General features: G+C 48.5%; 6 protein-coding genes across 6 annotated transcripts; 3 read left to right on the forward strand and 3 right to left on the reverse strand.

Moving 5' to 3' along the window:
- Positions 1–447: 447 nt before the first annotated feature.
- MYCFIDRAFT_170226 (uncharacterized protein) lies at positions 448–11,498 on the forward strand (the record flags this gene model as incomplete). The annotated part of the gene is made up of 10 exons (XM_007923398.1): positions 448–452; positions 8,784–8,833; positions 8,865–9,017; positions 9,073–9,088; positions 9,130–9,136; positions 9,172–9,447; positions 9,474–9,516; positions 9,551–9,703; positions 9,738–9,804; positions 9,842–11,498. 10 exons carry the CDS (start codon positions 448–450, stop codon positions 11,496–11,498), a joined length of 2,427 nt encoding a protein of 808 aa, XP_007921589.1.
- A 960-nt stretch (positions 11,499–12,458) lies between these two features.
- Positions 12,459–13,352, reverse strand: MYCFIDRAFT_35449 (uncharacterized protein; the record flags this gene model as incomplete). Its single annotated transcript, XM_007921759.1, has 1 exon — positions 12,459–13,352. One exon carries the CDS (start codon positions 13,350–13,352, stop codon positions 12,459–12,461), a length of 894 nt encoding a protein of 297 aa, XP_007919950.1.
- Positions 13,353–14,494: 1,142 nt separating this feature from the next.
- MYCFIDRAFT_209861 (uncharacterized protein) lies at positions 14,495–15,404 on the forward strand. Its single transcript, XM_007923399.1, has one exon. The coding sequence runs from the start codon at positions 14,528–14,530 to the stop codon at positions 15,284–15,286; it is 759 nt and encodes a 252-aa protein (XP_007921590.1). The 5' UTR covers positions 14,495–14,527; the 3' UTR covers positions 15,287–15,404.
- Positions 15,405–16,024: 620 nt separating this feature from the next.
- Positions 16,025–17,530, forward strand: MYCFIDRAFT_87525 (glycoside hydrolase family 18 protein; the record flags this gene model as incomplete). The annotated part of the gene is made up of 2 exons (XM_007922738.1): positions 16,025–17,151; positions 17,415–17,530. Exons 1-2 carry the CDS (start codon positions 16,101–16,103, stop codon positions 17,528–17,530), a joined length of 1,167 nt encoding a protein of 388 aa, XP_007920929.1. The 5' UTR covers positions 16,025–16,100.
- A 2,802-nt stretch (positions 17,531–20,332) lies between these two features.
- Positions 20,333–23,765, reverse strand: MYCFIDRAFT_213358 (uncharacterized protein). Its single transcript, XM_007923400.1, has one exon. The coding sequence runs from the start codon at positions 23,632–23,634 to the stop codon at positions 20,977–20,979; it is 2,658 nt and encodes an 885-aa protein (XP_007921591.1). The 5' UTR covers positions 23,635–23,765; the 3' UTR covers positions 20,333–20,976.
- A 2,429-nt stretch (positions 23,766–26,194) lies between these two features.
- Positions 26,195–27,335, reverse strand: MYCFIDRAFT_149244 (uncharacterized protein). Its single transcript, XM_007923401.1, has 2 exons — positions 27,234–27,335; positions 26,195–27,171 (listed from the first exon to the last, which is right to left on the reverse strand). Exons 1-2 carry the CDS (start codon positions 27,295–27,297, stop codon positions 26,291–26,293), a joined length of 945 nt encoding a protein of 314 aa, XP_007921592.1. The 5' UTR covers positions 27,298–27,335; the 3' UTR covers positions 26,195–26,290.
- Between the last annotated feature and the right edge of the window lie 622 nt (positions 27,336–27,957).

The raw sequence follows: 27,957 nt of genomic DNA on the forward strand, positions 1-27,957 counted from the left end.
TGCTCTATAATATCCTAGAGGAGCCGAATATAGCGGATCTGCAAAGTATCGTTCGATAAAGTAATAGCATTCTAGTACTGCTATATACGGGTATAAATATACTATCGACGAAGACGCGGTAGTAATTCCTACTCCTACGCGGCTACTACTAGACCGTAGAGACGCAATAACTTATCCTTAGTAGTAAGTAAGGGATCGATCTTAAATAGCGTTTACATTAAGAGGAACTGTAATTTAGCGAGCTTAAGGTCTAGCCGCTCGTATAGCTCCGCCCGTAGTAGGTCCTTTAGGTAGGCCTTACTTCGGACGTTGCGGTAGTCTATTTGCGCTAGTAATCGAGCGATAAAGGGATAGCGATTAGGTATTCCGATAGTAGTAGCTATACGTAAGAGAATATGTCCCTTATTATAATAAGCTAGGGTCTCCTATAGTAGCGGCGAGGCAACGATGCGGTAAATGTCCTTCGCTAGATCGTATATAATATCGATAGAGCATTCTTTCTCGGGAGATGCGAACTAGCGGGTTACGACTCGATCGAAAGCAGTACTATTAAGGCCTACGAAGGCCTCGAAGACGCGAATAAGCGATATTTCCTACTCGGGCTTCTTAGTCGCGCGGTTCGTTATTAGAAGAGAAAGGAAATCGTATCGTAGGCGGAGATTCTAGCCGCTAAGACTAGCGGAGCAAACGCTGTAAAGTAGGTCTTAATAGAGTACGGGCAGCGGTAACTAAGACTAGGCCTAATTAAGAGAACGAGTCTTACTTCGGTAGCGATTAGAGCGCTATCGGGCGGGGCGACGTACGCTAGTCTTATAATAAGACCGCTATATCTAAGCGTAAGAGCCGAGCCGTAATAGTAGACGTAATTTGCTATTAATTGTAAAACATATTATACCTAAAAGAGCATATTAGCAAAGAGCGTACTAGTTGAGCTTTATCGTAGTAAGCTATTCCAAGTTATCGTTATAAACAAAGGTACGACTATTATCGCCCTCTGCGACTTTAGTACTACTATCGAGACTACGACTTAAACGCGATTAGCGGTTACACTAAGGATAATATTGTTAGGGTAAGAATCGAGGGGAGAGAACGCTATAAACACTTCGAATCTGCGACTGTAGAGCAGCCGAGAAATCGGTAGCAGCGGAGGTAATATAGTCTTTTATCGTATAGTCGACGTAGGTATAAGTACGATAGACAATGCGTATATACTCGATTTAATAATAAGCGATATTAGGCGATAGTAGTAAGCTAAAACTAGAAGTGAAGTCGAAGTTAGCGCTAAGTCGGAGTCGGATAATCTCTACTTTCCGCTACTAGGGGGTAGGGGGGGCTATCTCTATAATATTAATAAGGCACTACCGGACTTACTACGTTTAGAGTCTCGTATACCGACACTAGCTAGGACTCTAGGTAGTATATAACGGATGTATTCTCCCGAACGCGTTTACTCTACTAGACGCCCTTCTATTATACTTTCGCTCTAAGACCTTAATTATACGACAAGTAAAGCCGACGATAGTAGTACTAGGAGATATAGCTTATAGGAGGAATATAGGAGGCGAAGAAGAGGAGGACTAGAAGGAGAGAGTATCGTAAGATAACGGGATAGCTGTAGATAGGACTGTAATGCTATAGAAGAAGTTGCCGATAGATGTGTATACGCTATTTCTAAAACTTAGACAAGGCGGGGCGACTTTTAACGACCTTATATAGCTCTTCGAGACTTATAACAGCTCAGTCGCACTCCCTACGTCGAAAGGAAGAGAGTAGCTTTCGCTATACGCTTATTAGCCTAGTTATATCCGTTGTTAGATCGAAATTAGGTATAGGTAATGTATCGCGTACTATTCGCTAGGCCTAGGCTAACCGAGCGAAAGGCAGTATAAAGCACTCTTAGCCCCTTTAGGCCCTATTATCGAAAACGTTCGGTCCTAGTAGAACCGACGCGAAGCTTAACTTGCCGTTATAGTTCGCGGCTACGATTTAGACGGACATTCAAAAAAGGGACTATAATTATTATATACCTTTATAGAAGCTTTAAGTCGGTACACTAACGAGCACGTAGCATTAGAACGAGTACGAATTAGACACCGATAAGTAGGATTTATATAGCTACTAATAACATAATAGGCTAACAACTAAAGTGTTACGTATTCGCGCTCTTACTACTACTACTCGAGAGAACGGCAAAGTCCTTAGCATCTAGTTCTCCCTATTAGGTCGTAGCAGAGCCGACGTATAGGAGCTTTAGAAAGGCACAATCTTCCTACTCCGCCTTAATAAGATCCTATATTATATTACCGGCGAACAGCTTTTGTCTTGTGCCTACCGACCGCCTCCTACGGGTGCTTATAATGCTGTTAGTAAGTATATTAAGTTATTTGCGAGCTAGACTCGCGGTCCGGTATTAGTAAAGCACGAGTATAAGCAAGATATAAATCTTCTTCGATTACATTAGCTCTTTATACCTCGATTAAGAGAGTGCTAGGCATAGGCTACTAACAAAGTTATAATAGCTAGCGGTAGAATCTCTCTTACCCGCGTACTATAGCATAGGCTTATAGATAATATTCGTCTACTAGGAGGTCCTAGGAAGGACTAGGTTACCTGTTTCGATAGTATGCTTACGGGTATATAGAAATAGCCTCTCTACTTAAGCTATATATAATCTATTAGGTACGTGCTCGACCTCTCTAAACTAATATTGCTAAGTAGTACAACGGGCCTCTTTTAGGCTTACCGCTTACGGCTAGTTGCAGAAGCGTGCTTTATATTTCCGATCTCTACCTATAGAGTAGTAACTAGAGGTATATTCTTACCTCTATATCTCGCTCCTAGCGTTAACTACTTCTAATACTTAACCTTTTCTACACTTTTCCTCTCTGCTATAGCACCTAGGAATCGTCGACTAAAAGATACGATCTAACGCTAGCTCCGGGAAGGTGTAAAGACAGCGTTAGAGCTAGTTAGCTCTAGATTCCTTACGGAAGAAGGAACCTTCGACGAGATAGAGTACGCTAGTGTTCCTTATATCCGAGGTATATACTTCCTTAAGAGGTCTTTACTACTAACATTTTTTTAGCCCTAGAAGCTAGGAACGTTAATAGCGTTTTTGTTAAAGGACGCCTAGTTGTACCGATCCCTTTATTATATAGAGACCCGCTTCGAGCCTAGTAGTAGGCGGAAGAGTATACGGATGTCCTAGATATTAAGTACTTACCTTTCGACGTTAAATACTACTCCTTAATACTAGGTAGTCTTAAGGAAATAGATTACGCGTACATCAATCCTTCTAAGCATAGGCGGACTAAAAATGCTAGCATATACGTCCTAGTCTTCGAGTCTATTCTAGATTACATTGCTTTAGTTCTAAAAGGGTTATAGGAATTTAGTACCGACTTTACTTCTAGAATATAACCGTTGCTTAACCGGTGTCCTGCTTAGTGCTACCCCTTTATAGTTTATCTTAATTATCTTACGGAGGCAGTGTAGCGGCTCCTATAAGCCTAAGAGGGAGCATAGTATATCAATCTAACGACTAGAGTACAACTTACTAGGTTCCTACTAAAACTAACGTCTAAGCCTCCGATCTAGCTAATAGAGCATCGAATAAAGAGCTCTTTAAAGCATATACGTAAGACCTGGTTAGCGCTCGTCTACTACGGCTGCAAGGTATTTATAAACACTTTGTAGCTATTATAGTATAACTTCCTTCTTACTAAACCCTCTTATTAGTAGGCTCTGCGTATCGAGTTCAAACTAACTAATTATCTCGAGAAGGACAAACGCTCGCTATTTGCTATAGGTAGGTAGTAGTATATCCTTATTATAAAGCTACGAAAGAACAAAGGATATTATTGCTTCTTAAGGTACGAGGTTAATAAGGTTTGCTTTTCTATATTAGCGAGTTGAGATTATAGCTAAATTATTATAGCGCTAGGCCGAGCACGATCGAGTCGACAAGGATATCCTAAAGAGATACTAGTTCTCGGCAGACGAAGCTAGCGTAGTAGATATAGTAAAGAACATTTTTAACGATACTACGTTTACTAGGGCTATAATAGCAGTAGACGACATCGTTAAAACCCCGCTATTAGAGGACTCTTTCGAAGTTATAGTAAGCTCTAGCTCCGATCGGATTAAAGACCTCCGAGCATTATCTAGTAGTAAAGAGCTTAGGGCGGAAGCACGTCGAGTGCATTATATTAAGACCTTGCCCTAGCTATATTATATAATTAATCGCATCTTTTGCGACCGCAGCTATTACTTAGTCTTCCTGCCTCTCGATATCGGTTATCCTCTGCCGAACTATATAGCCGTATCTTACGTCTAGACAGCGGAGGACGTTAAGCTTTTTAAGGAGTAGGGTATTCTGCTAATAGTAGCTTACGGTATTAGCCTACACGACCGCTAGGTATTAGTTTTCGATCTAATAGACATATCCGTTAGAGCTAAAGGAGCAAATATATATCCGTTATACGTTAGGCAAGCGTACTAGCTATATCCGGCGACGCTATAGAAGTTCCTCTACCTAGGAAGTTAATTTAAGTCAAGCCTAATCGAGCGCTTAACACTCTTATACTCGTATCTGTTTCTGCTATCCGAGGCGACTAGAATCTATAAGTTTAGTAGCAAACCTACTTGTATAGCTACGCCGGCGGATTAGGGTAAACGATACTAGATTAAGGACACTATATAATATAAGAACGCGCTTCCGGAACCAAAATTTGTAAAGAACGTAACGTAGGTCTTCCTACTAAAGTAAGGCTCTAGCTTTATATACGATAATCGCATTAATCCTCTCCGCTATATTTTCCCTCTAGAGAAAATTTGCGAGCTTATTAATAAGTTAATAATAGGCGGTAACTAAGAGAGCCTAAATGCGTAGAATCCTTAGAGTAATATACCTAGCTTATCTATTGTTAAGGGGGATTATCGTACTACGATAACGAATATTTACTAAGCTGCCTAGGACTATACTCGTAAGTATTAGACATTAAATTAAAGAGGCGTAGCTTATATTTAGTATAGTAGTTCGTAGGCCTATAAAGAAAGGTAGGAACGCGCGAGACAGCGACGTCGACGATAATAATAACGATAATAACTATAGCGATAGAGGCGATATTTAAGATGTTTATAGAAACGCACCTAAGTGCTCCCTTAATATCCGCGCGCTCTAGCCTGTCTTCGCTATTAAAAAGAGCAAGAATACTATAAGTGTAACTACTAATACGACGTCTAGAGATATAGGCGCTACTATCGAGGACTGCTACTATGTCTTATATGCCTACGTAAAACTAGAACATTGCGCTAGGTAAGACAACCTTATATAAGAAGCATTAAGATTCAAAATATAGCTCTAGGAATGCTTCCTTCATTTCTATACTACTCTTATAGCCTCCTTAGACTTAGTAGCGCCTTCGAATGAAGGTACTAAAGCCTAAATGCCTCTACGTTAAGATTACCTCCTTCCTAGCTACTTCGTTTCTACTTAGGATCGGAAACTTCGCTAGCTAACCGATAATATATAACCGGAAGCCTAACAAGTAGCAGATCGTATAGCCGAGCTATAGGCAAACGTTAATCGTAAGTACGAGACTTACTAGCCTAGTCCTAACTCTACTAAATCCTCGAGACAACTTCGATCGCAGAATAGGCTTAAACCCTAAATTTATAAGCAAGAAAATGCTCGAGCGTAGTAAGCCCTAGGGCGATAGTAGTTATATGTTTAAGACGGTACGAAGTAGCCTACTAAAGTCTATAGCTTTATTATTTATTTAAAAAGACATTAAGACTCTCGAGAAGATAGATCTAACCTCCGTACCTATTCTAAAAGATAATATTGTCGACGTATTAAGTAAGTATTCCCTTACAATCTCGAAGGAATTAGATTAACCTTAATTAGGTTCATTTAGATCGATTATGACTAATGCATATACTAATGCTAATTCACCGCTACTAGCTATAGAGCACTTAGACCGTATAGAAGGAATTTAGTCATCGCCGAAACTAATATTAACGCTAAATACGCTAATAACTATATCTACCGCGCCGTAGCTTTAAATAGGAGATAAGAGAAAGCGAGACATGTCTACTAGATCTAACTAAGGTCCCGAGAAGACTTTAAAGAAATATTTCGTAATTACTAAGGTAGATCGTTAAGAATAAGGCAGATAGCAACTTCCTATATATAATAATAAGTGCCTCCGCCTTTATACGGCTACCCGTTATTAAGCCTACTTCCGCGTTTGTATTATACTAAATCGTTCTATAACGATACCTCCCTTCTTAACTATTATTAACTAATAGTATAAAATGTTAGAACTATTAAAGCCTATCGAACGAATCATTTTTAGCGGGAAGGGGCCTTTGTTCGAAGGCGATCTTGCTTCGGTATCGAAATATAGTCCTTTCTTTATTCGCGCCTTTAAGTTCGGCCTCGCTAATGCGGGAATAGACTATACGTTAGCCTACCCGACTTCCGATAGCCTCGCAGGCCGGTTTTAGAATATTAAATATAGATAATACGATAGTATAGCGAGCGAAATACTCTTAGTAGACTTTAAAGGTACCGTTAACGCAGATTAGCCGCTCTTAACCTGCGTGTCTTAAAGACGTCGTATTACCGTATATATTACAGTCTATACTAGGAACACTTAGATAGTCGACGTTATACCGAACTACCTCTAGGATCCGTACGCCTTTTATAAAGATAGCTATATCGATAAGAGCGATTATAGACCTGTCTTATTCGCCTTTATAGGCACTTCTCGACTGCTAGTAGTAGTGTATAGTATATTGAGCTCGTCTAGCACACTATATAGGATGCCGATTAGGCTTCTACCTAAAGCTATTAATCGCCTTCGAGCATACGTACGAGGCGAGCGCATCTATTAGAACCTATTTACCCTCGTAGAATTCCCGGATTAGCATCCTATAAAGGCCTAAAATACTAAGTACCTTAAACCTTTAGAGCTAGGACATCGCTCGTTATTTAAGGCGATAATAGCTATCTATTAGGCTATAACGCTTTCTAGGCTATTATATTACGACTTCGTAGGCCTTTAGCCTCGACTCGCCGATTTTAAGCTAATTAATGCTCGAGATCGGTAATAGCTAATCTAGTACAAACTTAAGGCACAGCTTTAGGCTCTACTTCGGATATGTCGCTTAAGAACGTAAAAATCGCGCGATTATATAGACCTAGATAGCGCTATTATTTTTCTATATATAAGAGGTAGGTAACGCTATACTTTTAGGCTTGCCGGATACTAACTAGGCTCCTAGATTTAACTTCTTCTAGTATTAGATAGAGTTCTCGCAGTTTCCGAACCTATACCCTCGAGTCGAGTTTTTCTTTCTACTAGAAAGAATTATACCTAATTAGTTTTATAAGTCGGATGCGAAAGAGGCGGACTTCGACCTTATAGTATTCCTTAAAGCTAAGAGTAAGAATACTAATAAGGAAGGAAGGCAAGGTTACAAAGTTTATATAGATAAAGACGGTAAGTAGGTCGACTACGTAGTCGATATTATTTCCGAGAACCTACAGCCTCGGAAGGCAGGAGGAAGACCTATACGCATTTCTAAGGACGAGGCTTCTATAGACGATAAACTTAAGAACTAGCCGGCGATAGCATCTTCCGCGGCTATTAATAGCGGCATTAGTTACTACCGCTAGATAATAGACTATAAATACAGACAAGCCTTTAAGGAGTTAATAACTTGCTATGCACTAAGGTAAATGCTATAGAACACCGACTTATTATTACAACTAATCGTAATTAGGCGGTATAGTCTACTCGTTACGTTAGTACGAAACTATCCCTTCGGAGATTTTAGCTACTACTAGTATCGATAGATAGCTATAGAGTAGGAAGCATTCCTTAAATACGGCATCCCTCCTCTAGTACTCTACGATCTTCTACCTTAATTAAGGCTATAGTATATATACTTCTATACCCGTAACGTAGAATGCTTATACGCTAGTCTAATGCTTTCGTATCCCGAATACCGGCGACTAGACTCTACTAACGAGTGCCGCTTAGTAGCCTAGGACCTTAGTAGTGCTAATGCTATTTAAAGGCCTCTACCTCTAGCTTTAATACCTTCCGAGGATATTAAGCCTACGTAGGATTAGCGCTCTTCCTTTAAGGTAAATAAGGATCGTAAAGCAGAGTAGTAGGTACTGCTAACCCTAACGCTTAGTGTATTGCTTAATAGTCGACTAAGCGCTAGTAAATATACTATCGGTAGATTAAGTAGCGGAGCTCTCGTATATACTAAAGATACTTAGATCCTCCTACTTAGTTTTCTCGATCGCTTCGTAGGTCTTAAGAGTGTCGAATATCCTACTAACTCTAGCATATTTCGATTACCTTCTTCCTATCGTTATACTATTTATAGCATTAACTAACGCCTCGTAGATAAGTATACTAGAAAGGGCTTTCTAGAGAACTATAATAGTAGTAATAACTAAGGTAGCTAGCTAAGAAGTACTTAAAAACTTAATATAGGGCAAAACAATGTTTCTAAAAAATGCTCTAAAATAACTATATAAATTAATGTTTTAGATATCTTAGAATACATACCCTACGCTAGGTCTTATAGTTTCCTTCTCTTATAACTAGTAGTTTTAGTGCTTGTTTAAAGATTAGCAGAGGATATACTAGACGGAGATAGCCTCTTCTTACCCTAACCCAGAGTAACTCCGGAGTGACCATAACGGGAATACCCGAGCGAAATTACGCTCATATATAAACCTTGGCCAAGAGGACAAGCTCCGGATGCCTCGGCTTTGGTCTGGAGTTTCTTGATCATCGTTGGCATGGTCGGGCTTAGAAAAGGCTGACGTGTCTCAGCAAGCTACTATATGACTCAGCACACATCGAGAAGCACGCCAAAGCTCTTGGGACACGAAGAAATGCAAAATAATCGATCAGCTCAATTCATTTTAGAGTTGTGTGGCCCTGCCTGCTCGATACGGGGCTTGAAGCGAGGTCTTGGCGGCGGCGGTTGACAGCATGTCTTCCTACTGTCTCGAACAACTTCTCAGAAAATTATGTTGAGGAGCATTGAATCAGGAGTAACTCAAGGGCAAGCTTCTTGATCAGCACTTAATGACAGCTTTACAGTCCTGTCCGATAGGGCATGGTGTTCGCCTTCAAGTTGCTGCTGGACACTACTCAGAATCGATTTGTCTATACACATACTCATACTGACTACAGCCGAGATTCTCATTACAATCACAAGGCAATCGATCGAGATCATCATTCTCTCAAGTCATCGGAGGCGACTTCATACAGCGAATCAAATGCTAGTCTCCAGTCAGACCCTCCGCGTAGGCAGCTTGCTGGCGCCTCCGCAGAGCTCGCTCTTCCTACTGTATACTATACCACATTGAGAAGACCCGAGATCGGAAACGTGGCTAATCAGATGAAGGAAGTCACTACACATACACGAGCTTCAAGCGATGCAGCCTGAGAAGGAGGCAGACAAATGCCAAATTTGCAAGTGGACTACATCAAAAGCATTCAGGGAAGATGAGACCTGAGCAAGGACCCTAAGAAAGCCTCTGAACCAAAACCATACATTCATTCGGTTCTTCAAGCTGCCTTTCAGAGACCTAGCGAATTATTTTCGAATCCAAGCATCTTCGCCTTGTGGTATCGCCAACGCAGCTTGGTGATGCTCTTCAGTCGTGAAAGACAATGCCCTTGTCATCCTTTGACAAGACTTGGGCTTGGGTAAGGGCGAATGCAATGCAATGGTTTTCGAGAGAACCATCATTGTGAGCTCGATGTCCTTTGTCCCCGAGACAAAGATTTGAATCGATGAGGATGCAGCGTGAGAATATTAAAACCTCAGGATGTGATCGTCTCTTGCTTCCTGAGATTCACTACCTTAACGCAGTAGTACACCGCTTTCTCTGGCAGAAAGCTCCCACTACCAATACCAGTTTTCAGAACTCGCGACGCTACCGAAACACTCTCAGTAGCATCCCATCGACCATCACAACACCAGTTACCATGAACGCCCTTTCTGATCTCCTCGGATCCATGGGCATGTCCGGACAGCAAAGTCAGTCCAACAGCCAGCAAGATGGCCCTCAGTCACAGCCATCTGACGGCATCATGACCTATCCGCGTCGTCTACCGCACCACGAACTGTGGTTCAAATGCCCTGACCTTGACCTCCTACCAAACAGCGATTTTTTCGAGGACGTCTGGCTCCCAGACCCAGAAAACATCGACCACAGACCGACACCAGATCTCCAAGACTTTCAAATGTACGAGTTTGACACCGACTGCTTCCACATCATGCAGCCTGATCTTCCGAACGTCGACCTAAGCCATTGCCATCACCCAGAGGCAATCGAGCTTTTCAACCACATCGATTCTCTCGCCAGCAACGTTGGCAAGACCAACATCTCCGCCATTCGCCATGTCTTAGATCTGGAATTCAAGTATCGAATCAGACTCGAGACGCACAGCGATGGCGAAACCATGACCAGACAGACTGACATTAGTCTCGCGGCGATGAAAGAACTGCTGTCGATCAATCGACCTTGGGTACAGCTATTCGGCGACTCTCTCTACCGTAAGTCTGCACACTCTTACCTCGCCGGGGCAACCAACCTCCTCGGAGGAGACATTGTGCTCGCCGGCCAAGACGAAGAATACTGCGCAGAGCGTTGGGCAACCAGAGAGCCACGAACCGCCAGCAAGCTTGTCAAACGCCTTCTCGTTGCAAGCGACAGCGACATCGCTCGCCTGGACAACTTTGCCAACGGCAACTGCCAAGTCAAACTGCCGTGCGATCATGTCGTCGACATGACACGCGAAGAGTACCTCCACACGGATGAAAATGCCTGGCTCAACATGGCCTGCAACTCTTGCGGTAAGCGCGTCCTCGAAGCTGACGACATTGCAGAGCATGCCATGATCGAGAAGCTAGCCCAGTACGAAGATCTGATCGACGGTCAAGCCGACTGGGAAGACCTAGACTACCCAGTCCGAGAAGCACCACCTCAGCGCTTTTACAGCGAGGTCATCTCAGCCGGTCTCTTCACAGCTGGACGAAGCTTCGAAGCACCAGAGATCGTTGTCCCCAAGCTTCTGCAGCCCGTCAACTTCGAAGAGACATCGACTGCAATCAGCGCTCTTCAAGCATGGCTCTCGCAGCAAGAGAAGGTCATCTTTACAACGCCGCAAGAGCTTCGACAAGCAATGGCAGTCATTGTCAAAGGTGCCTTGCGAAGCACTTGTGTTCCTCCGGACGTGCCATTCGTGCCAACACCGCCGGGCTGGTCTCGCTTCTTGGACATGTGGCTCGATCGAACGGTCAACTTCCTTGTCGATCGTCGCTGTACCGTAGGCTACGAAGAACACCAGGGCGTTCACTTTCACGGCCAGAGCATTTGCTGGGGCGATCCTGCGGCAGAGTCTATTCAGCGCAACAAGATGATCGATGATCTTGCCAATATGACTTTTTAATGCTGGTAGCAGATGACCTGGTAGTCGATCTTGCGGGCATGATGTTCAAAATTGTTGATCTGGTCAGGGTCTGATATCGCGATACAAGGTGAGTCTGTTTCGATACATTAGCGCATAGTGAAACTCCTTCTTTTAACCTCATGCATTTCAACCTTTCAATTCTCTCTCTATACGTTTCCAAACGCTAATCTCAACAAGAGAAATCTTATACAAAGTTTGCGCACTCTCCTTGAAGTCTGACTACTGAATATTAGCAACACAGCAGGCTGGAACTCAGTACATCCGCCTTTCGTATAATAATCGATCCTACCATTGCCAGCCAGGCTGGAAGAACATCATCCATGCCGAACAATAGACGAACCCACGAATAGCTTTCGCGTACGGAAGCGAGTGTGAGTGAGTCAACTTACTGATAAGCCCGGCACTAAGACCTATCAGAAGCGAAAGAAACATTCATAGAACGACGAATTACCACGGGCAACCAGGGACGGGAGATTCTCATGTCTTCATGGTGACCAGGCGTCCTATATGGACGGGAACCGCACCGCGCTGTTTTGATGCTTGTTATAGAGCCAGGATCAATGGAATTCATGTCAGGTGGCTGGACTGGATATGCGCCTGTCGAGCTCATAGTGAGGCCGTTGTTACTTGATTGAGAATCTGGCCACTCAGAATGGCTCTGAACCATTTTCGATTTTTGTGAGGCTCTCAGGTGAAAGGTGCGCAGCGTAGCGTTGACGGAGAAGTTTCTGTTGTCCTTGTGTACTATGCGTGCGAGGCTGTCAGTTCCTCCTCATTGGACGTCCATGAGGTCTCCTTGCTTCGGGTCGCCTGGAACAGCGCCTAGAAAATTTACAGTCATGCATTGTCGAGGTCTCGCGATTATTCTGTTGATCGGCCTGGTATCTTCATGCATCGTCGATATTGCTGCAACGTCATTGAGCATTTTTTTGGCATCAATTACAGCTTATTAGGAAATAGCGGTGCCTTCCTGCCACCTCTGAACAGGTCAAGCATCTCTTTGCCCATCCATTGCTGCCGACTCTTGGCTATGCCGCCTTCCAATTCCTGCATCCTGTTTGCTTGTATCAGGACGCCAGAACCGTTAGCTTTCATCCCTTGGCCCATAAGATTTGCGACTGTTAGCCCAATGGTCTCTGCAGTGTTGATCGGAACACCTCTCCCAGACATGTCTTTGGCCCAATCCTCCAGACTCTGACCTTCCCGGCGTCCGAGAATGATCGGGGTGAGAGTAATGCCAGGGGCGATGACAGAGATGGCAATACCGTTCTTTGCACAATCGCCTTTCAGCGCACGGAGATAGCCAACGACGCCATGTTTGGCAGCGGAGTAGAGTGGCGCGCCGGCAGAGGCAAGGTAGCCTGCTAGTGAAGCAGTCATGACAATGCTGCCACCTTTGCCTTTCTTCGAACCCTTGCCATCGTTTCGTAAATGGTACATGGCAAGCTTGAGACTATCTCCAACCGCGCGAATGTCCACGTCTATTGTAGCTCGAACAGGTTCCTGAAGCTGGCCATTCTTGTCGTAGACATCCGTCCAGATCTGTTCGCCGACTTCTGCAAGCCCTGCGTTCACAAAGACGTGATCGATGCCGCCAAACTTTGATGCCGCAGCGGCGAAAGCAGCTCGTTGTGATGCCCAGGACAGCACATCACATTGCACGTAGAGAAATCTTGGCGAGTTTGCAAGCTCACGGGCGTCAGGCGGATTGGGGTTTATGTCTACAGCCACGACATTGTTATTATATTCCGGCTTGTGCAGATAAAGACCAGTCGCCAGACCAATGCCACTGGATATATTGTCAGCTTCGGGATCGACATGGATTCCAGCCATATACCTGCCTTCGCCCGCCGGTGATCAATATCGTGCTATTCCTGGGTGGGTTCGCGGTCGCTTCGGACAAAGTGTAAACTGGAGATGCCATTCTATTCTGGAGGATCAATCAGCCTTCGCAAAAGTATGTTCAAAGCCACATTGTCGCTCCAGCAGCCGTAGTATTCTAATGCTGAGAGGGCTGGTTCGAGGGGTGGCGGGCAGTGACCTCGGCTTCGTTTCTGCCAAGTTGGCAAGGCTCTCAGAAACTACTCGCAATTATCTTGTCAGCTTTGGACGTAATTAATGCAACGAGACGCTTCATCCTTCTGCCATCCTTTCGTGGACGGGAATTTACGCATAGAAACAAGATGAGATGGAAAATGCTTGCCAGCCAGGCAGAATTTGCCCAATCCACGACACACGCGACGCCTCGACCTTCCTACACGCCTACGAGAACAAATGGCACAGACATGGTGGCACATATAATGCATGTGCAAACGCACCGTGGTACACGGCAGTCAAGGATCATTGTGCGAAAGAGTGTAGTCCCGACTTCTGTCTACTTGACTTTTCATTCCATCTTTCAATCAAAGTCGAAGCCGAAGAGGTGTAAAGAGCAGCCAGCATGGTGGAAGCCAGGGAGCCAAGGAGCCAAGTATGGGTAGATGAGGACAAGAGATCTGGAACGAGTTTCCATGCTCAGTCATGATTGTCTTTGCAAGATAGGCCATACAGATATTAATGAGGCGCGTGGTCATGTAGGTTCCCAGCCGAAGAGATGTTGCTCAGACTAGACCAAGGCTTGCTTCCGGGAAGGAAATACTGTAAGAGCATGCGTGATGACAACGAGGACGGAGACATGGCCACTGCATGGCAGGGCAGTTCTTTCTGAAGCGCATGTATATTGCTTCCACGTAGCCCGCTGTAGACGAGCAGATATTGCATGAAGGCCTTTGGCCGCAAGCCCGCAGATTGTCGCACAGCGAATATTCTATGGCAAAATGTTGACAAAAGCCAGGAGGGTATTCTACGAAAGCTCGGCGACGCCCGCTGCAGGCACCAACGCGCGATGAGCGGCTGCTGAAGCTGTAGGGCGTCAAACAACTCACATATATAAACATAGACTTCATGACTTCTCCCGGCTGACAAGACTTGCAAGTCACAGTACCGACAAAGAGACTCTCATCGTCGACATGGCAGAGTCAACCACGCCCGGCGTCTACATGAGGCCAAGCGGCAAGAAGACATTCGTGCCACTCGAGAACAACCCAGAAGTCTTCAACGACCTCATCAAACGCCTAGGAGTGTCGCCAGAAGTCGGCTTCTACGATGTCTACAGCATTGACGAGCCCGTGCTGCTCAGCATGATTCCTCGACCAGTGCACGCTCTGATCTTCATCGCTCCTGCACCAGTGGTATCGGCAGTACGAGAGAGGTACGATGGTCCAAAAAATATCAACTACAACGGCTCCGGTCCCGACGAGCCCGTGATGTGGTTCCGACAGACCATCGGACATGCTTGCGGCCTGTACTCGCTCATTCATGCGGTGGGCAATGGCACCACGACGCAATTTGTCCTTAAAGACTCATTGATTGACAAGCTCTTGAAGGAAGCCGAGCCGCTGGAGCGTGTTCCACGCGCTGATGTGCTCTACAACTCCAAGGAGCTTGAGGAAGCGCACATGTCTGTTGCAGTCAAGGGTGATTCGATCGCCCCAAGCGCCGAAGAGCCAGTCGGCTACCATTTCATTACTTTCACCAAAGGCAAGGACGGTCATCTGTGGGAGCTCGAAGGCTCGTGGAACCCGCTTGATCGTGGTCCGTTGGACGAGGCGGAGGACATGTTGAGCGAAAAGGCGTTGGGGCTAGGAGTTGGTCGCTTCGTCAAACTGGCAGAGGGGAATCTCGAGTTCTCGATCGTCGCATTGGCTACCACACCAAAAGATGAGTGATATCGAAAAGTCGTGCAAAGCTGCTCGAATGCGATGCAAGATCGCTCGCGCACAAGCAAGCGAGTTCTTTTGAAAGAGGCGCGGCTAAATTTAGTTGGCTTCCAATCAAATCTCCGAGAAAGCCATCATCCTCTTGGCAGGCTCTTGGACTTCAGCTGACCTCTTCGACCTTTTTTCCTCAGTCTCTGGCTATCACATGTTAGCTGCGACATGGCCTCCATTTTCTGATTTCCTTCATTTGAGCAGACGCGGAGTCATCAGTGTGCATCTCGCACCATGTTCAACTCCACCGCCCATCATCCCCATCATCAGTCTGGCCGAGCCCTCTTTGAATCGCATTCGTCCCGCACCGTTGAGCACTCCTATCTGCTTCAAGCCACATCCACCAAAACATTCAAGCGCCATCGTGCTCCTGCCAAAGTAGGCAGAGAAGGATTCTCAGATCTCCTGAGCTAGACACCGGTGAATGATTAATGGGCTTCGCTTGCATAGACCTTCCCTGTTTCTTCTTCGACAACGCCATATGCCCTATACCACGGCGCTACTCACGTGGAGTGCGCTTGGAAATGCATCGGCTCCGTGGTATGTGGAAATGAATCGACTGCGACTCATCAGCATGGCGCGCATGAGGAGGTGTGATGTCGTGGGTCCACTCTCTGGCCGTCTTGTTCTGGATATCAACTAGAGGTGCGTTGTCGCAAAGAACTTGTTGCTACCTTTTCTGCCATTCCTTCGCGTTCTTCTTTGACCATCGTGTCGTTACGCTCGTTACTGCTGCAAGCCTGAGAGCTTGTCGCGTCCATTCGTTGCTAAAATGCCCTTTCCCACTGCCTCTGCCATTTTTGCGGCTTCCCTTATTGCTTCTGCTTCTGCTGTTCTCAATCCTTCCGCAAAGACGAATGTGGTCACCTATTGGGGTCAGGGACCGAATCAGAAAAGGCTCGTGGAGACCTGCAAGAACGAGGCGATTGATGTGGTCATCATTGGATTTGTGAACCAGTTTCCAGACAACACTGGCAACGACTATCCCGGGACGAATTTCGGAAATGCATGCTACGGAGACGTATATACCCTACCAAACGGCCAAAATAGCAGCCTGCTCAAGACTTGCCCCAACATCGGTCCAGACGTGATTACGTGCCAGCAGACATATGGCAAGAAAATCTTTCTCTCCATTGGTGGAGGATATCCTACCAATTACTACCTCAAGAATGATACGACCGCGCGCACTTTCGCGGATTTTCTCTGGAAGGCATGGGGTTCTGTACAAAGCGGATACACCGGACCACGTCCGTGGGGCAATGCTTCAGTCGACGGCTTCGACTTTGATATTGAGAGCTCTATCAGCCCTGCGCCAGCCGGTAATACCAACTACCAGACCAGCGGTTATGCGGCCGCAATCAACCATCTCCACAACGATCTCTACCCGACCGACACCGCGAAAAGCTATTACATCTCTGGTGCGCCTCAATGCGTTCTGCCAGACTCGCATCTGTCAAGCGTTCTGAGCTCCGCATGGTTCGACTTCATGTTCATCCAATTCTACAACACTCCTCAATGCAGTGCCCGAGCTGGAATCCAATACACCAAGGGCAAGAGCACAAACGATATCACCTTCCACAATTGGGCACTGTCGAAGTCACTGAACCCGAATGTCAGGTACTACATTGGCTTGCCAGCCGACAAGGGAGCTGCGAGCGATGCCAGTTTCTACCTTACACCGGATGAGGCCCAGCAGACGGTGAATCGATTCTACGCGAATGAAAGCCTGTTTGGTGGCATCATGACTTGGGAGGCTACATACTCACAGAATAACGTCATCTGTCGCAAGGAGTACAGCACTTGGATGAAGGATATACTTTTAGGTGCGGCCTCGGGCCATCCTCTCAACACCAGCACCACTGCATGTGATGGCTCGCCTCCTTTGACAGAGTCACCAGATGGCTCTTGTGGAGGAACTACTGGGTACACTTGCTCTCCAGGCAACTGCTGCTCCAAGTATGGCTATTGTGGATCGACCTCTGATTACTGTTCTGCTGGCTGCGATCCTACTGCGGGGATTTGCTGGGCAACCACTTCTTCAAGCACGAGCACCACAAAAGCTTCCACGACTTCGACCACATCAAAGGTCACAACAACTTCCAAGCCTACGACCACGAGCACCACGCTCAAAACAACGACGTCTTCCAAGCCAACGACAACATCAAAGGTGACATCAACGGCGAAAAACACGACCACATCTAAAGCTACGGTAAAAGCGGCTCTCGTTCAAGCGACAACCACGTCAAAAAAGACATCCACGACCACGAAGAAGCCCACATCGACGACCAAGAAGCCCACGACCACGAAGAAGTCTACCACGAGCACAAAAAGAGTCACCACGACCATTAGAGTACGGCGATAGTAGCATAAATTAGCAGGCAGGTTATGCTACATCATATTTTCTCATTCAACAACACGGAATAATTCTCCCGCGGAAATCTCAACTCGCAGTATGTCGAACTCCGTGGTAATGTTCCCTCCAGTCGCGCGCCATCTCCTGTGGAAGGTAAGGAAAGCACGAACTCAGCCCAAATTCACACCAGAGACATATCACAAGGCTTGATTTCTTACGAGCGCTGACCTCCAACATGCTCTGAGTGCAAGGTAAGATTTCATCTGTCCACGCGACTTCGCATATTATCTCCAAAACAAGCGTCACCCCAGCCTTCGCTGGCTATGATTATTGCTACACAAGAGTCTCAGAACGAAGAAACAACGAAACTACCTCACGTGTCATCCTTGCGCCAGCCAGCATCATCCAGCGCCGGCGACTGCTCCAGAAAGCGCGGCGCCGCAAAGAGATGCAGATCAAACCTCAAGAGCGCTGCTAGCTACTCCAGCATGAGCGAGAGAGCACGCGTAAACCCCACGAGGTGAGAGCAAAGTACATCCGTGTCATGAGCACTTATTCAATTTTTCAGTTTTCTATATCAACGCTTCTAGTGCCGGGTCAGAAGTCGTTGGCGACAAAATGTCAGTCGCAAATCCGAAAAAGAAAAAAAAAATTGCCAAATCATACTCTAGCTTTGCTTTGCATCCCAAACACGCCATGCTCAAACGCAGTGTCGAGTCGTGAGGTTTCAATATCGTTCCAAGCAAGAACATGCCTTGCGCCAAGAGCCTGTCACATGCTCGTTGGCGCCACGTCTGAAAAACGGCAGTCGTCAGTCCAACCCACCCAACAACACGAAACGCAGCGCAAACCTACCTTCCTAACCCTCCATCCTAACTCATCGTCAATCTCCTCTTCTTCTCAGAACGCCTCGGCTTCCTCTCCTTCCGTCCCTCCTTAAACCAAGCCTCAGCAGCCTCGACCTCGCGCTGCTTCTTCGCACGCTCCCTCTCATCTCTCTCCCTCTTCGCTCGCCTCTCAGCTTCCTCCTCACACTTATCGCAAGGATTGCCGGTCCGGACGTAGTAGTTCGTGTGGACGGAGCAGAATTGATGGTGATCGCCATGTGGAGCGTTGATGGGATGGTCTTGTGTGGAACACCAGCAGTGGTGGTTTTCCCAGATGTAGGGCATTGTCGAGGAGGACGGTAGCTGGGAATGAGATGGGTGAGTTAGTGACTAGGAGTGCGAGTCTTGGGAAGTGGTTTTGTAGGAGGGGGAGGGTCGAGGGACTGGTTTGAAGCAAGATTGAGGTGCAGTGCTTAGCCGCACGGACTTGGAGCCAGTTTCATTCACTCACTGCCTTGGGATCTCACGCCACGTTCTCAAGGCTCATTCTTGGACTCGAGAACTCCAACCTTGGGTTTCCTGGTCTTTGGCTTCTTGCGAGCCTTGCTAGTATCCTTGAACCAAGCGTCCAAATCTTCCTGGGCCTTCTTCTCGGCCGCAGCCTCGCGCTGCTTTCTCTCTTCAGCGGCCTCGCACGGCATGCACGATATACCCTTCTTGTAGAAGAAGCCGACGTGGACTGGGCAGAACTCATGATGTTCGCTATGAGGGGCAGCGTGGGTGTAGTTGCGAGTGCTGCACCAGCAGTGGTGGATATCTGACTCGCCTATCCAAGGCATGATGGCTGGAAACGAAATATTAGTGCTTACCTCTGAGATTGAAGTAAAGTGGATAAATGGTTGAGAACGTATTGGTTGTGTTTGGACTCGAGTGCTGTGTAGGTTAGGAGCCTTCGTGTGCTAGGTTCGCAAGGTGGCAAAGGAGAGAATGAGGGGGATGAAGAGAAGGTCTTAAGAAGATCGTTGAAACGCTACTACAGAAAGTGAACAGATTCTGGTAAGGAGATGTCATTCACTTAACCTGTTGACGGCATATGAAGGCCCAAAAGTGTAAATTACGGTACCGATCGGGCGATCTCTATTCAACATGGTTGAATAAGGCTGTAACACAACAGAAGGAAACCAATATTCACTAGAGTGCAATGGCAAACGTGAACGCGGTCGCATGTGAATGGTCCGTGCGGCTTCCTCGTACAAAACCCTAATGTTCCCTCATCATCATCTCACTAACTTTGCCGACCAATCTCGTTGTTTTGACAGTTTGCTACGACTTTGCTATCATATCTATGCATTTCCAGAATTTACAGTAAATCAGGTATCAGTAGGAGGATGGGGATGAAGAGGAAGAGGATGAAGAGGATGAAGATCGAGAGTAATAGTGCTGCTTGGAAGCTGCTGACGGAAGATCGTTTCTTGACGATGGTAGCTTATAATCGCTCATACATAGTGTAGAGGATGTTCCAAAGGTCAAAAAATGGCCATGCGTGAGTCTGAAGGGGGGATCGAGGAGATGGTGGTGGCCGCTTTCGAACAGATCGCGCCACTGTTTGCTTGATGGGCCTCTCGATAGGAATCAAGTGTCTCGGCGTGTTCGCGATCGATCTGAACTTATATTGGACTAATTATAGAGAGAGATTTGCCGCTTCGTTCGAGATGTGTGATGTTCAACGTCGAGGCAAGCAGCCAGGTTAGAAGTGCCTGTCTCGCCACAGCGTTGGTCGAAAAAATCAGTCTCACATCTACGCAAAGAAAGTTGCACTCACACCGCGCATCAACATGACACTCAATTCAATGACTTGCTAAAGCGCTAAAGTACCATATGAACAATGCGCTGTCCAAACGAATTCCCATAGACTTCCCCCACTACTCATTCTGCTTTGCCGAACGTATGGTTTCATCCTCCCATTCGACTTCCTCTTCTTCTTCTCCTCCTCCGCATTGGGTATCGACTGATTGATTCATTCCATTCTCTTCACCGCAAAAGATCACAAAAAAAGAAAAGTGCCTGAAGCCTAAACCATTACGCATTACCGAACGCCAATGCCGAATGCTGCAATGAATGCATATCAACCTCCCTTGCGTGTACGCTGTGCATTGCAAAATCCGCCCGAATCAAGCATTACTCTGCAGAGAGAGAGACCGGACGGACAAAGGTATAATTCGAAGTAAGATGTGAGTAATTGGACCAGATCGTATCTCGCGCGCATGTCTGTACATCTTTACAGAAGGTCTGAAGCCCTGTATTGTCGGAGGGCATCTGCGGAGAGAAAGGAAGTAGCAACGCTCATTGTATACTGCGTGCCATGTACACTTATGCATCGTGCGTCCGCAGCACTTGCTTTTTCGACGCCTGTGGAATGCATTTCGTGATTCATCGTGCTTATCTCGTTTGTTTGCTCGCTCGCTCGCTTAAATGTCATCAAGCATGCCGTGGTTGAAGTCGGCATCGGCGCTGGTGGCGCTTGTAGGTTCCATTCCGCTCATTCTGTCGCCAGCACGGTTGCTAAACGTTCTGGACAGCCGGTTGCTATCGTCGCCCATGTTGACATCACGATCACCCATGTACTGCTCGAGGGTGCTCTCGTCCACAAAGGTGAAGCCCTTGAACTGGTTCTGCATGGTTGGACTGAGAGGTGTGCTGTCTGTGTTGATGCCGCTGGCCAGTGCCGCGGCTCTGGCGTTGAGCGAGTTCTGGTCGCCGGCAGTCAGAGCATTAGTGAACTCAGGATCGAAATTGCTGGTGTCGAGCTCGCTCTTCAATTTCGGCTTGAATGGTGGCGCAACCAGCTTCTTGCTGAGAGCGTTCCAGTCCACGTCGCTGAAGAAGGGATGCGCCATCAGCTCCTCGGCATCGCCCCTAGCACCGAGTCGATGGGCAGGATTGCGATTGAGCAGTCCCTTCACAAAGCTGCGACCCTCTGCAGAAAGTGCGTCTCTCGGGAAGCGCACCTTCCCAAATGCAATGTTCTTATACATTTGTTGCGTGTCCTCGGCGTAGAAGGGCGACCAGCCGCAACACATCTCGAAGACCAAGACGCCAAGAGACCAGAAATCCACCATCTTGGTATACCCTTGCTCGTCAAGAAGTACCTCCGGAGCCAAGTACTCGGTAGTGCCGCAGAATGTATTGGTGGTATCGTTCTTGGCAAGATTGGCTTTTGACAGTCCAAAGTCACAAAGTGCAATGTGCCCATTCGCATCGAGCAAGATGTTCTCCGGTTTCAAGTCGCGGTACACGATATCGTGCTGGTGCAAGTGTCGCAGAGCAAGGATAAGTTCGGCGATGTAGAACTTGGCGCGCTCCTCCACAAAACGGCCTTCTTTTTGCAGGTGCCAGAAAAGCTCGCCTCCAGACATGTAATCGGTGACCAGGTACAAGTCGGCCGCGGTCTGGAAGGAGAACTTCAGACCCACGATGAATGGCGATTCCGTAGTCGCGGTTCGCACGAGGATATTCCGCTCGCCAATCGTGTGCTGAATCTCCTTCTTTTGCACGATAACCTTCTTCGACAAGACCTTCATGGCATATATACGCTTCGTGTCTCGCTTGCGAACCTGGAACACCTGCCCGAAAGTGCCCTTGCCAACGAGCTTGAGGATCTCAAAGTCATCTGGGCCGAATGTTTTCTTGCCTGCCGCGTGGAAAGCAATTGTCAGATGGATGTCTCCTGTGACCGTCTCATTGATCCCTTCTCTTGGTTGCAGCTTGTACCAGTCTTCATGCTGATGCTCGTAATCGTCGAGATTCAGAGGCAGTCGTACATGTCCGATGAACTGCTCATTGTTTGCTCGGTCATACACCGAGACATCCACCTCGTTGGTGTCGCCGACCACGTCAAACACGGCCTTGTGACGCCACACAGGATCCGTCGTCTCATGCTGCTTGTTGTGCGAGCCTCTTCGCAGATCAGCGATGTTCGTCTGGCTCGTCTGTCGACTTCGCAAGCCTGGGATGGCCATCGGTGCACCTTGGCCACTTCCCATACGCTTCATAGCGACGCCCTTTGCGAGGTTCTCCTCCGGGTCCTTTTGATCATCCACAGCCATCTCATCTTCCTTCGGACCAGCTGAGATATCCTCGTTTAGCTGAAAGATGCACACGACGTACGGATCAGTTGCTGGTCGCAGTCCTCTCGCCTCTTCGACCACAATCTCCAATTGCCCCTTGAGCTGCCCGATTGTAGCGCCATGCGAATTGTTGGAGCTCGATCGACTCGTCTTTATTGGTGCGACGCTCGGCGCTTCATCGTCTCTTCTGCTTACGTGCGAGAGGGAACGAGGTGTCTGAGGAGGAGTATTCTGAGGGTCAGTCTGCGTCAGCGCCTGATTTTCCTTTTCTACGCCTTGCTTCGGACTTTGAGGAGATGGAGGACGCGCAACAGAAGGACTCCCAGGAGCAGTGTGTGAAGTAGATGAGGGATTGGAGATGTGAGCAGCCGCGGCGGACTTGGTCACAATGCTAGTGAGCGCAGTGGACAGCGTATTCCGGCGTAGCGAAGACGGCACGTTCGAGAGGCTCTGCTGTCGCTGCGCCCAAGAGCGCTTGCGAGTCGGTGGAGCTTCAGGAAGTATGCCGTTGATGCTCGCCTCGACGTCTGCCATGTGCAGGAAAGATGAGGAATTGGAGAGAGGAGGCGTAGGGTAGGAGGACTGCGTCTGGAGGTCCGGGTGCTTCTTCTCGTGTGGGAGCAGTGGCGGCGAGTCGATAAGTGAACTCAGGCCAATCCGTGGCGAACTGGGCGCGGTCGGTGGCTGAGCCTGCAGAGGACCACCTGCGAGCGCTTGCTCCAGGGCGGCCACTGCGACGCTGTGCTCTTGCTGCTGCTGCGCCGGCGCCGTCTTCTCGTCCGGAGTCTGCTCTTTCTCGTCCATCGAGGAGGCAGGTGCGGGGGTTTCTGCAGTGCTTTTGCCCTTCAAAAAGGAGTCACGAACCTGAGCGAAGTAGCTGTGAAGCGCCGGCAGTCGCTTGTCCTGGTGCGCATCTGGGCGTGGTGTCGCGGTGCCGTTTGGCGGCGTCGAGGCGCCCGAGCCGATCCCATCGTGGTGGCTATCGTCTTCGTGCGCCATCTTGCTGTATGGCGAGACTCAGTCAGCAATCTCGTGGTGAGTCACGCTGTGGCATGTGCATTTGTAGAATCGGTGCAAAAAGAGCGGAGATCGACATGTATTGCTCAAGGAAGATTGTAGAGTGCAGGTGCCGGTGCAATGTATCGAAGTCTACTTCAGTAGTTTGGTGTTGAAAATATAATGGCGACGCGGTGCCGAGGATACCCCTCCCTCCGTTGCGCAAAATGCAAAATCGTTGGCTCGGAATAGCCGACCCACAGGTGCTCAACTGCGCAGTGAGGACTGGATTTTCGCTGGACGCTCGGGAGGTGAGGCAAATTTGTGGCTTTTTGTCGCAGTGTGGTGATTTGCATTGTCCAGGACCAGCTTCCAGAACGATCAGCAGAACCAGCGCGGCGCGGCGCGGCAGGCGTCGGTCGTGGCGGTGCACGTGTGTCGAAGGCGAATAAATAATGTCCTCAGGCGCCCAAGTGCAGATTACACACGCCAAGGGATTCATTCGATGACGACAAGCGCAGTGCAGGTAAGAAAGAAGTGAAGGGGAGGAGATTAGGGGACCGACTTACCCATGTTGGTGCATGAGACTCTGCCGCAGCAAGTCTGCCGCGGTGTGCGACTGGCCGGCGAATGCGTCGTGCGAGGTGGCCATGCTGGCGCGAGTGATGGCCGCGCGCAGGCCGAGCAGCGAGGATGGGGCGAATAGCTGGGGCGATTGAGATGGTTTGGTGGGGCTGCGAGGAGGAACGGCGGCGACGGTCGATATGGTGGGCACCGCGCTGGAGCTCTTCGTCGACAGGTGGCCGGGGCGACGGTGAAGCGGACGAGGGCGGCGAGAGGTCGAGGAATCTCTCGACTCCCCTTCGCCTTTGTAAGAGCGCGAGCGCGGACGCTCACGGTCCGCTGGTCTTACCTCCTCCACAGCGTAGCTTTGACGTCGGCTGGGAGGCAGCTTCACATGCAGAAGCGTCGCCAGCCGGTAGTACGGTACTTGTTCGGGCGTCCTAAGTTCGTGAATGACGACGGTGGAGCGATTGGCTGACCAGGTGCTGCTGTCGTCGGCGTATCTCTGCCCGCGCGGTCGTCGTCGTCCGGCCGATGAAAATGGCAAAATGCGTGCAAGTGATGGGGGATGTGGGCTGGCGAGAGAGAAAGTCGGTGGTGGATGTCAGTGGCAGGACCAGAGGAGTGCGTCACCGAGATCGTCGACCAGATCGCTAGAAGTCGGAGGCGAAGAAAGAGTCAAAAGGCCAGACTGGGCTGCCTCACCGGCGAAGCGCTTCGATGCACCAGCCACGTGCGAGAGCCACTGGGAACGTTGCGGGCGGGCAGGAAGCTTTTGAGTTGATCGGACTGTTCCCGCTTGAACTTCCGAAGTAGTGAAGCAGAGTCGTGGGTGCAGCGGTATATATTCTAGCAGAGCAGATCGATGCCGCCTTGCTTCCAGATGTGAAGACACAATGGAGAGCGTGCGTCGTTCTCATCAACGTCGTAGAGCCAATGCCAATGCCACACTGCCAGCGTCGCATGAGTAAAGTGTCTCAACAAGCAAGGAACTTGAAGAGCCAAAATACCTACCTCATCGAGATAGCCGGCCGATAGGCTGGGTTGTTTGACCGCAATTCCGGGTTTGACACAATCTATCGGCGCCCGCCTGCAGACGCCCTTCTCAACCGGCTCTCTGCAGCAGCATGTGATGAGGGCAAAGTGCAAAGAAGCGCCGACACGCGCAGCACAAGCACCTTTGTATTCACTAAATTGCCTGGCGCTCAGCTGTCAAGGAGACGTGCGTTGCACACAATCTTGACCGGTTGAGCACGATCAGAAAGAAGGGACAAAGAAGGCGTTTTGGGGTCGCACAGATCTGCACTGGCATTTCCCGATGTTTGGGACACGTGAATTGGGCCAGACACCAGAGGTGAGGCTGGGTCAGAGTTCTAGCATATGACCGGTGGATACACATGGTATGATGGACATGTGAAGGCAGGAGCCACGGTTCTGCGCATCTTGCACCTGACATGCTCCCTTGTTGCACGAGGATAACGTGAGTCGAATAGAACACCTGGGCACCAACGCTGATCAGCAATGTCATGTCATCAGCAGGTCTCGACTGTGACAGTACCCGTCCAGCCCAATCCTCCCCACAGCCTCTCTCATATTCTACCCATGCCCAGCTACACCGACAACGACTCAGCCTCGAGGAGTCCGCTTCAGCCGTCAGATCTTGACGCCTGCAGCTCTCCGGTGGCACAGACAGGGTGGTCTATCGCCTATCGGACGCCGGCATGCAGCTCATTCCAGGAGTCCTCGAATAGCAATTGCCACACTTCCAATACCCCGGATCTCAGGTCGCAGTGTGCGACAAACAAAGGCTCACGCGAATGCACCAGAAGACGTCTAGAACAAGCAGCTTCCCGGAGATGAACCAGACCTGTGGCGACAAAGGGATGTGCCAGCCTCCACCTTCTCGTGCTGTTGCCGCTGTGACACTGTCGGCCTTTTTCAACATTCAACGAAATTCTCGGACTAATCATGCTATACTGAGAGGTAAGCAAACTCATCTCCCAGGAGTCGCAATGGACTTGATCCACTTCAGAGTATATACTTTCAAATAAAAGCAAGATCCAACCATCTATCCACAAGACCTCCATCCCCCAATTCAGAGCTTGGCGCTACCACTCTTAATCTTCATCTTCGCCCGCCCATTGCTCAAGCAAACCTTCCCCGTCTGCTTCACCTTAACCGTAAACCTAACATCCTCCCACCCCTCCCCATCCCTGGTCCCCATCCTCCACGCCTCCGTCAAAAGCACATCCCCCGGCTTAACCGGCGACGCAAACCTCGCCGCATACTCCTTAATACTCCCGGGATCACCCCCACCAAGCAACTTAACCAACGCATGCGCCGTGGAATTCCAAGAAAACAATCCATGAATAATCACCCCACCAAACCCCATAGCCTTCCCAGGCTTGGGATCGATATGCAAAGGGTTATAATCCCCATTGAGTCGGTATAGGATCGCAGTCTCCTCATTCGTAGCAAATTCATTCACCACATCCGGAGCTTTGCCCTGAGGTGGAGGAAACGTCTCAGTTTTCGGCCCTTTGGGACCTCCCCAACCCCCCTGCCCGATAAAGAACGCACTCCCGATAATCGTCGTATACACCTCCCCGCTCTCCTGATCCACAATATCAACCTGCGTCTCCAACACCGTCCCGGGTTTCCCTTTATCATAAACGCCCACAACTTTATTCCTAGCCTCGAATTTCCTTCCTTCAGAAGAGGTTGGGAGTTGTTTATGGAAAATTATCTTCCGTTCCCCATCGAGGACGCGTTTGGAGTCGAGGGCAGGGACGCCGGGGATTTGCGGGCGAGAGGAGTGTTGGGCTGCGTAGAAGTCGATGACTTCTTGGGTTGTGTGTTTGAAGGGGAGGATGATGGGGTAGGTGGGGAAGACGGAGAAGTTGGGGTGGAGTTCGTAGAGGTAGTGGAGTTCGTCGGAGGTTGCGCCGATGCTGGCGGCGAAGAGAAGGACGTCGCCTGGGGGAGGAAGGTTAGTTGGAGGGAAGGAGAGAGAGATGGGAGTTTTGAGGACTACTTACGCTTTAGCCAGGAGACTTCGACTGGGGCGCTTTCATGGCCCGCTCCTGCTCCTTTTTCTGACATGGTGGGTTTGTGTGTGTGGAACTGAGGTGAATGTCGTCTTTGGGGCTTACGCTGAAGGAATGTGAGACTACAGAAGCTCTTGGGAGTTTTGAAGTGGTGCAATGAGTGAACCTCGGCTTGACGGCTTCATTCGGCACTACGCGGCATAGTTCTATGACAAGGGCATACTGAGTCCTGACGCTACAATATCAGACCACTATACCATTGGACATTTTGTTGATCGGACAACAGCAAGACATTATTCGAGGCCGCTTGATGTTTACATATATTGCAGTTGCCAGGAACGACTCCCTCCGCACCAAGCAAGCGCAAAGTATGCATACCTAGGTATTCGTTCATTTCCATCGTTCAATCGTTCCTTCATCATTGGGCGTCAGGCGCGAGCACCACATCTTCGATTTGCTCGAAACGAAACCACCATGTCCATACATCGTTCGCAGCTTCCTGCGGCTACCAGAGCTCAATTTCATGGAGAACATGTCGAGAGGTAACCTCGAAGCTCGACTCCGCAGCAACCAAGTTCGTGAAAAGCATAACCTCGTAGCAGTCCAGTCCCTCGAGCCGGCCTCGCTCGTGTCGCAGTGGATGGCAGAGCTTACCGGCGCGGCGGCCTGGCTGGAGAGCATAACAGGCCTAGCTCACGGCGACATTCGTCCATCC

Source organism: Pseudocercospora fijiensis (genome assembly GCF_000340215.1).
Source record: "Pseudocercospora fijiensis CIRAD86 unplaced genomic scaffold MYCFIscaffold_1, whole genome shotgun sequence".
Lineage (NCBI taxonomy): Eukaryota > Fungi > Ascomycota > Dothideomycetes > Mycosphaerellales > Mycosphaerellaceae > Pseudocercospora > Pseudocercospora fijiensis.

Bases quoted from the DNA above. Each gene is read 5' to 3' on its own strand.
- MYCFIDRAFT_209861 (XM_007923399.1), top strand. From the start codon at position 14,528: ATGGCAGAGTCAACCACGCCCGGCGTCTACATGAGGCCAAGCGGCAAG.
- MYCFIDRAFT_213358 (XM_007923400.1), bottom strand. From the start codon at position 23,634: ATGGCGCACGAAGACGATAGCCACCACGATGGGATCGGCTCGGGCGCC.
- MYCFIDRAFT_149244 (XM_007923401.1), bottom strand. From the start codon at position 27,297: ATGTCAGAAAAAGGAGCAGGAGCGGGCCATGAAAGCGCCCCAGTCGAA. The intron at 27,172-27,233 runs GTAAGTAGTCCT...TTCCTCCCCCAG, and splicing joins CGAAGTCTCCTGGCTAAAGC to GCGACGTCCTTCTCTTCGCC.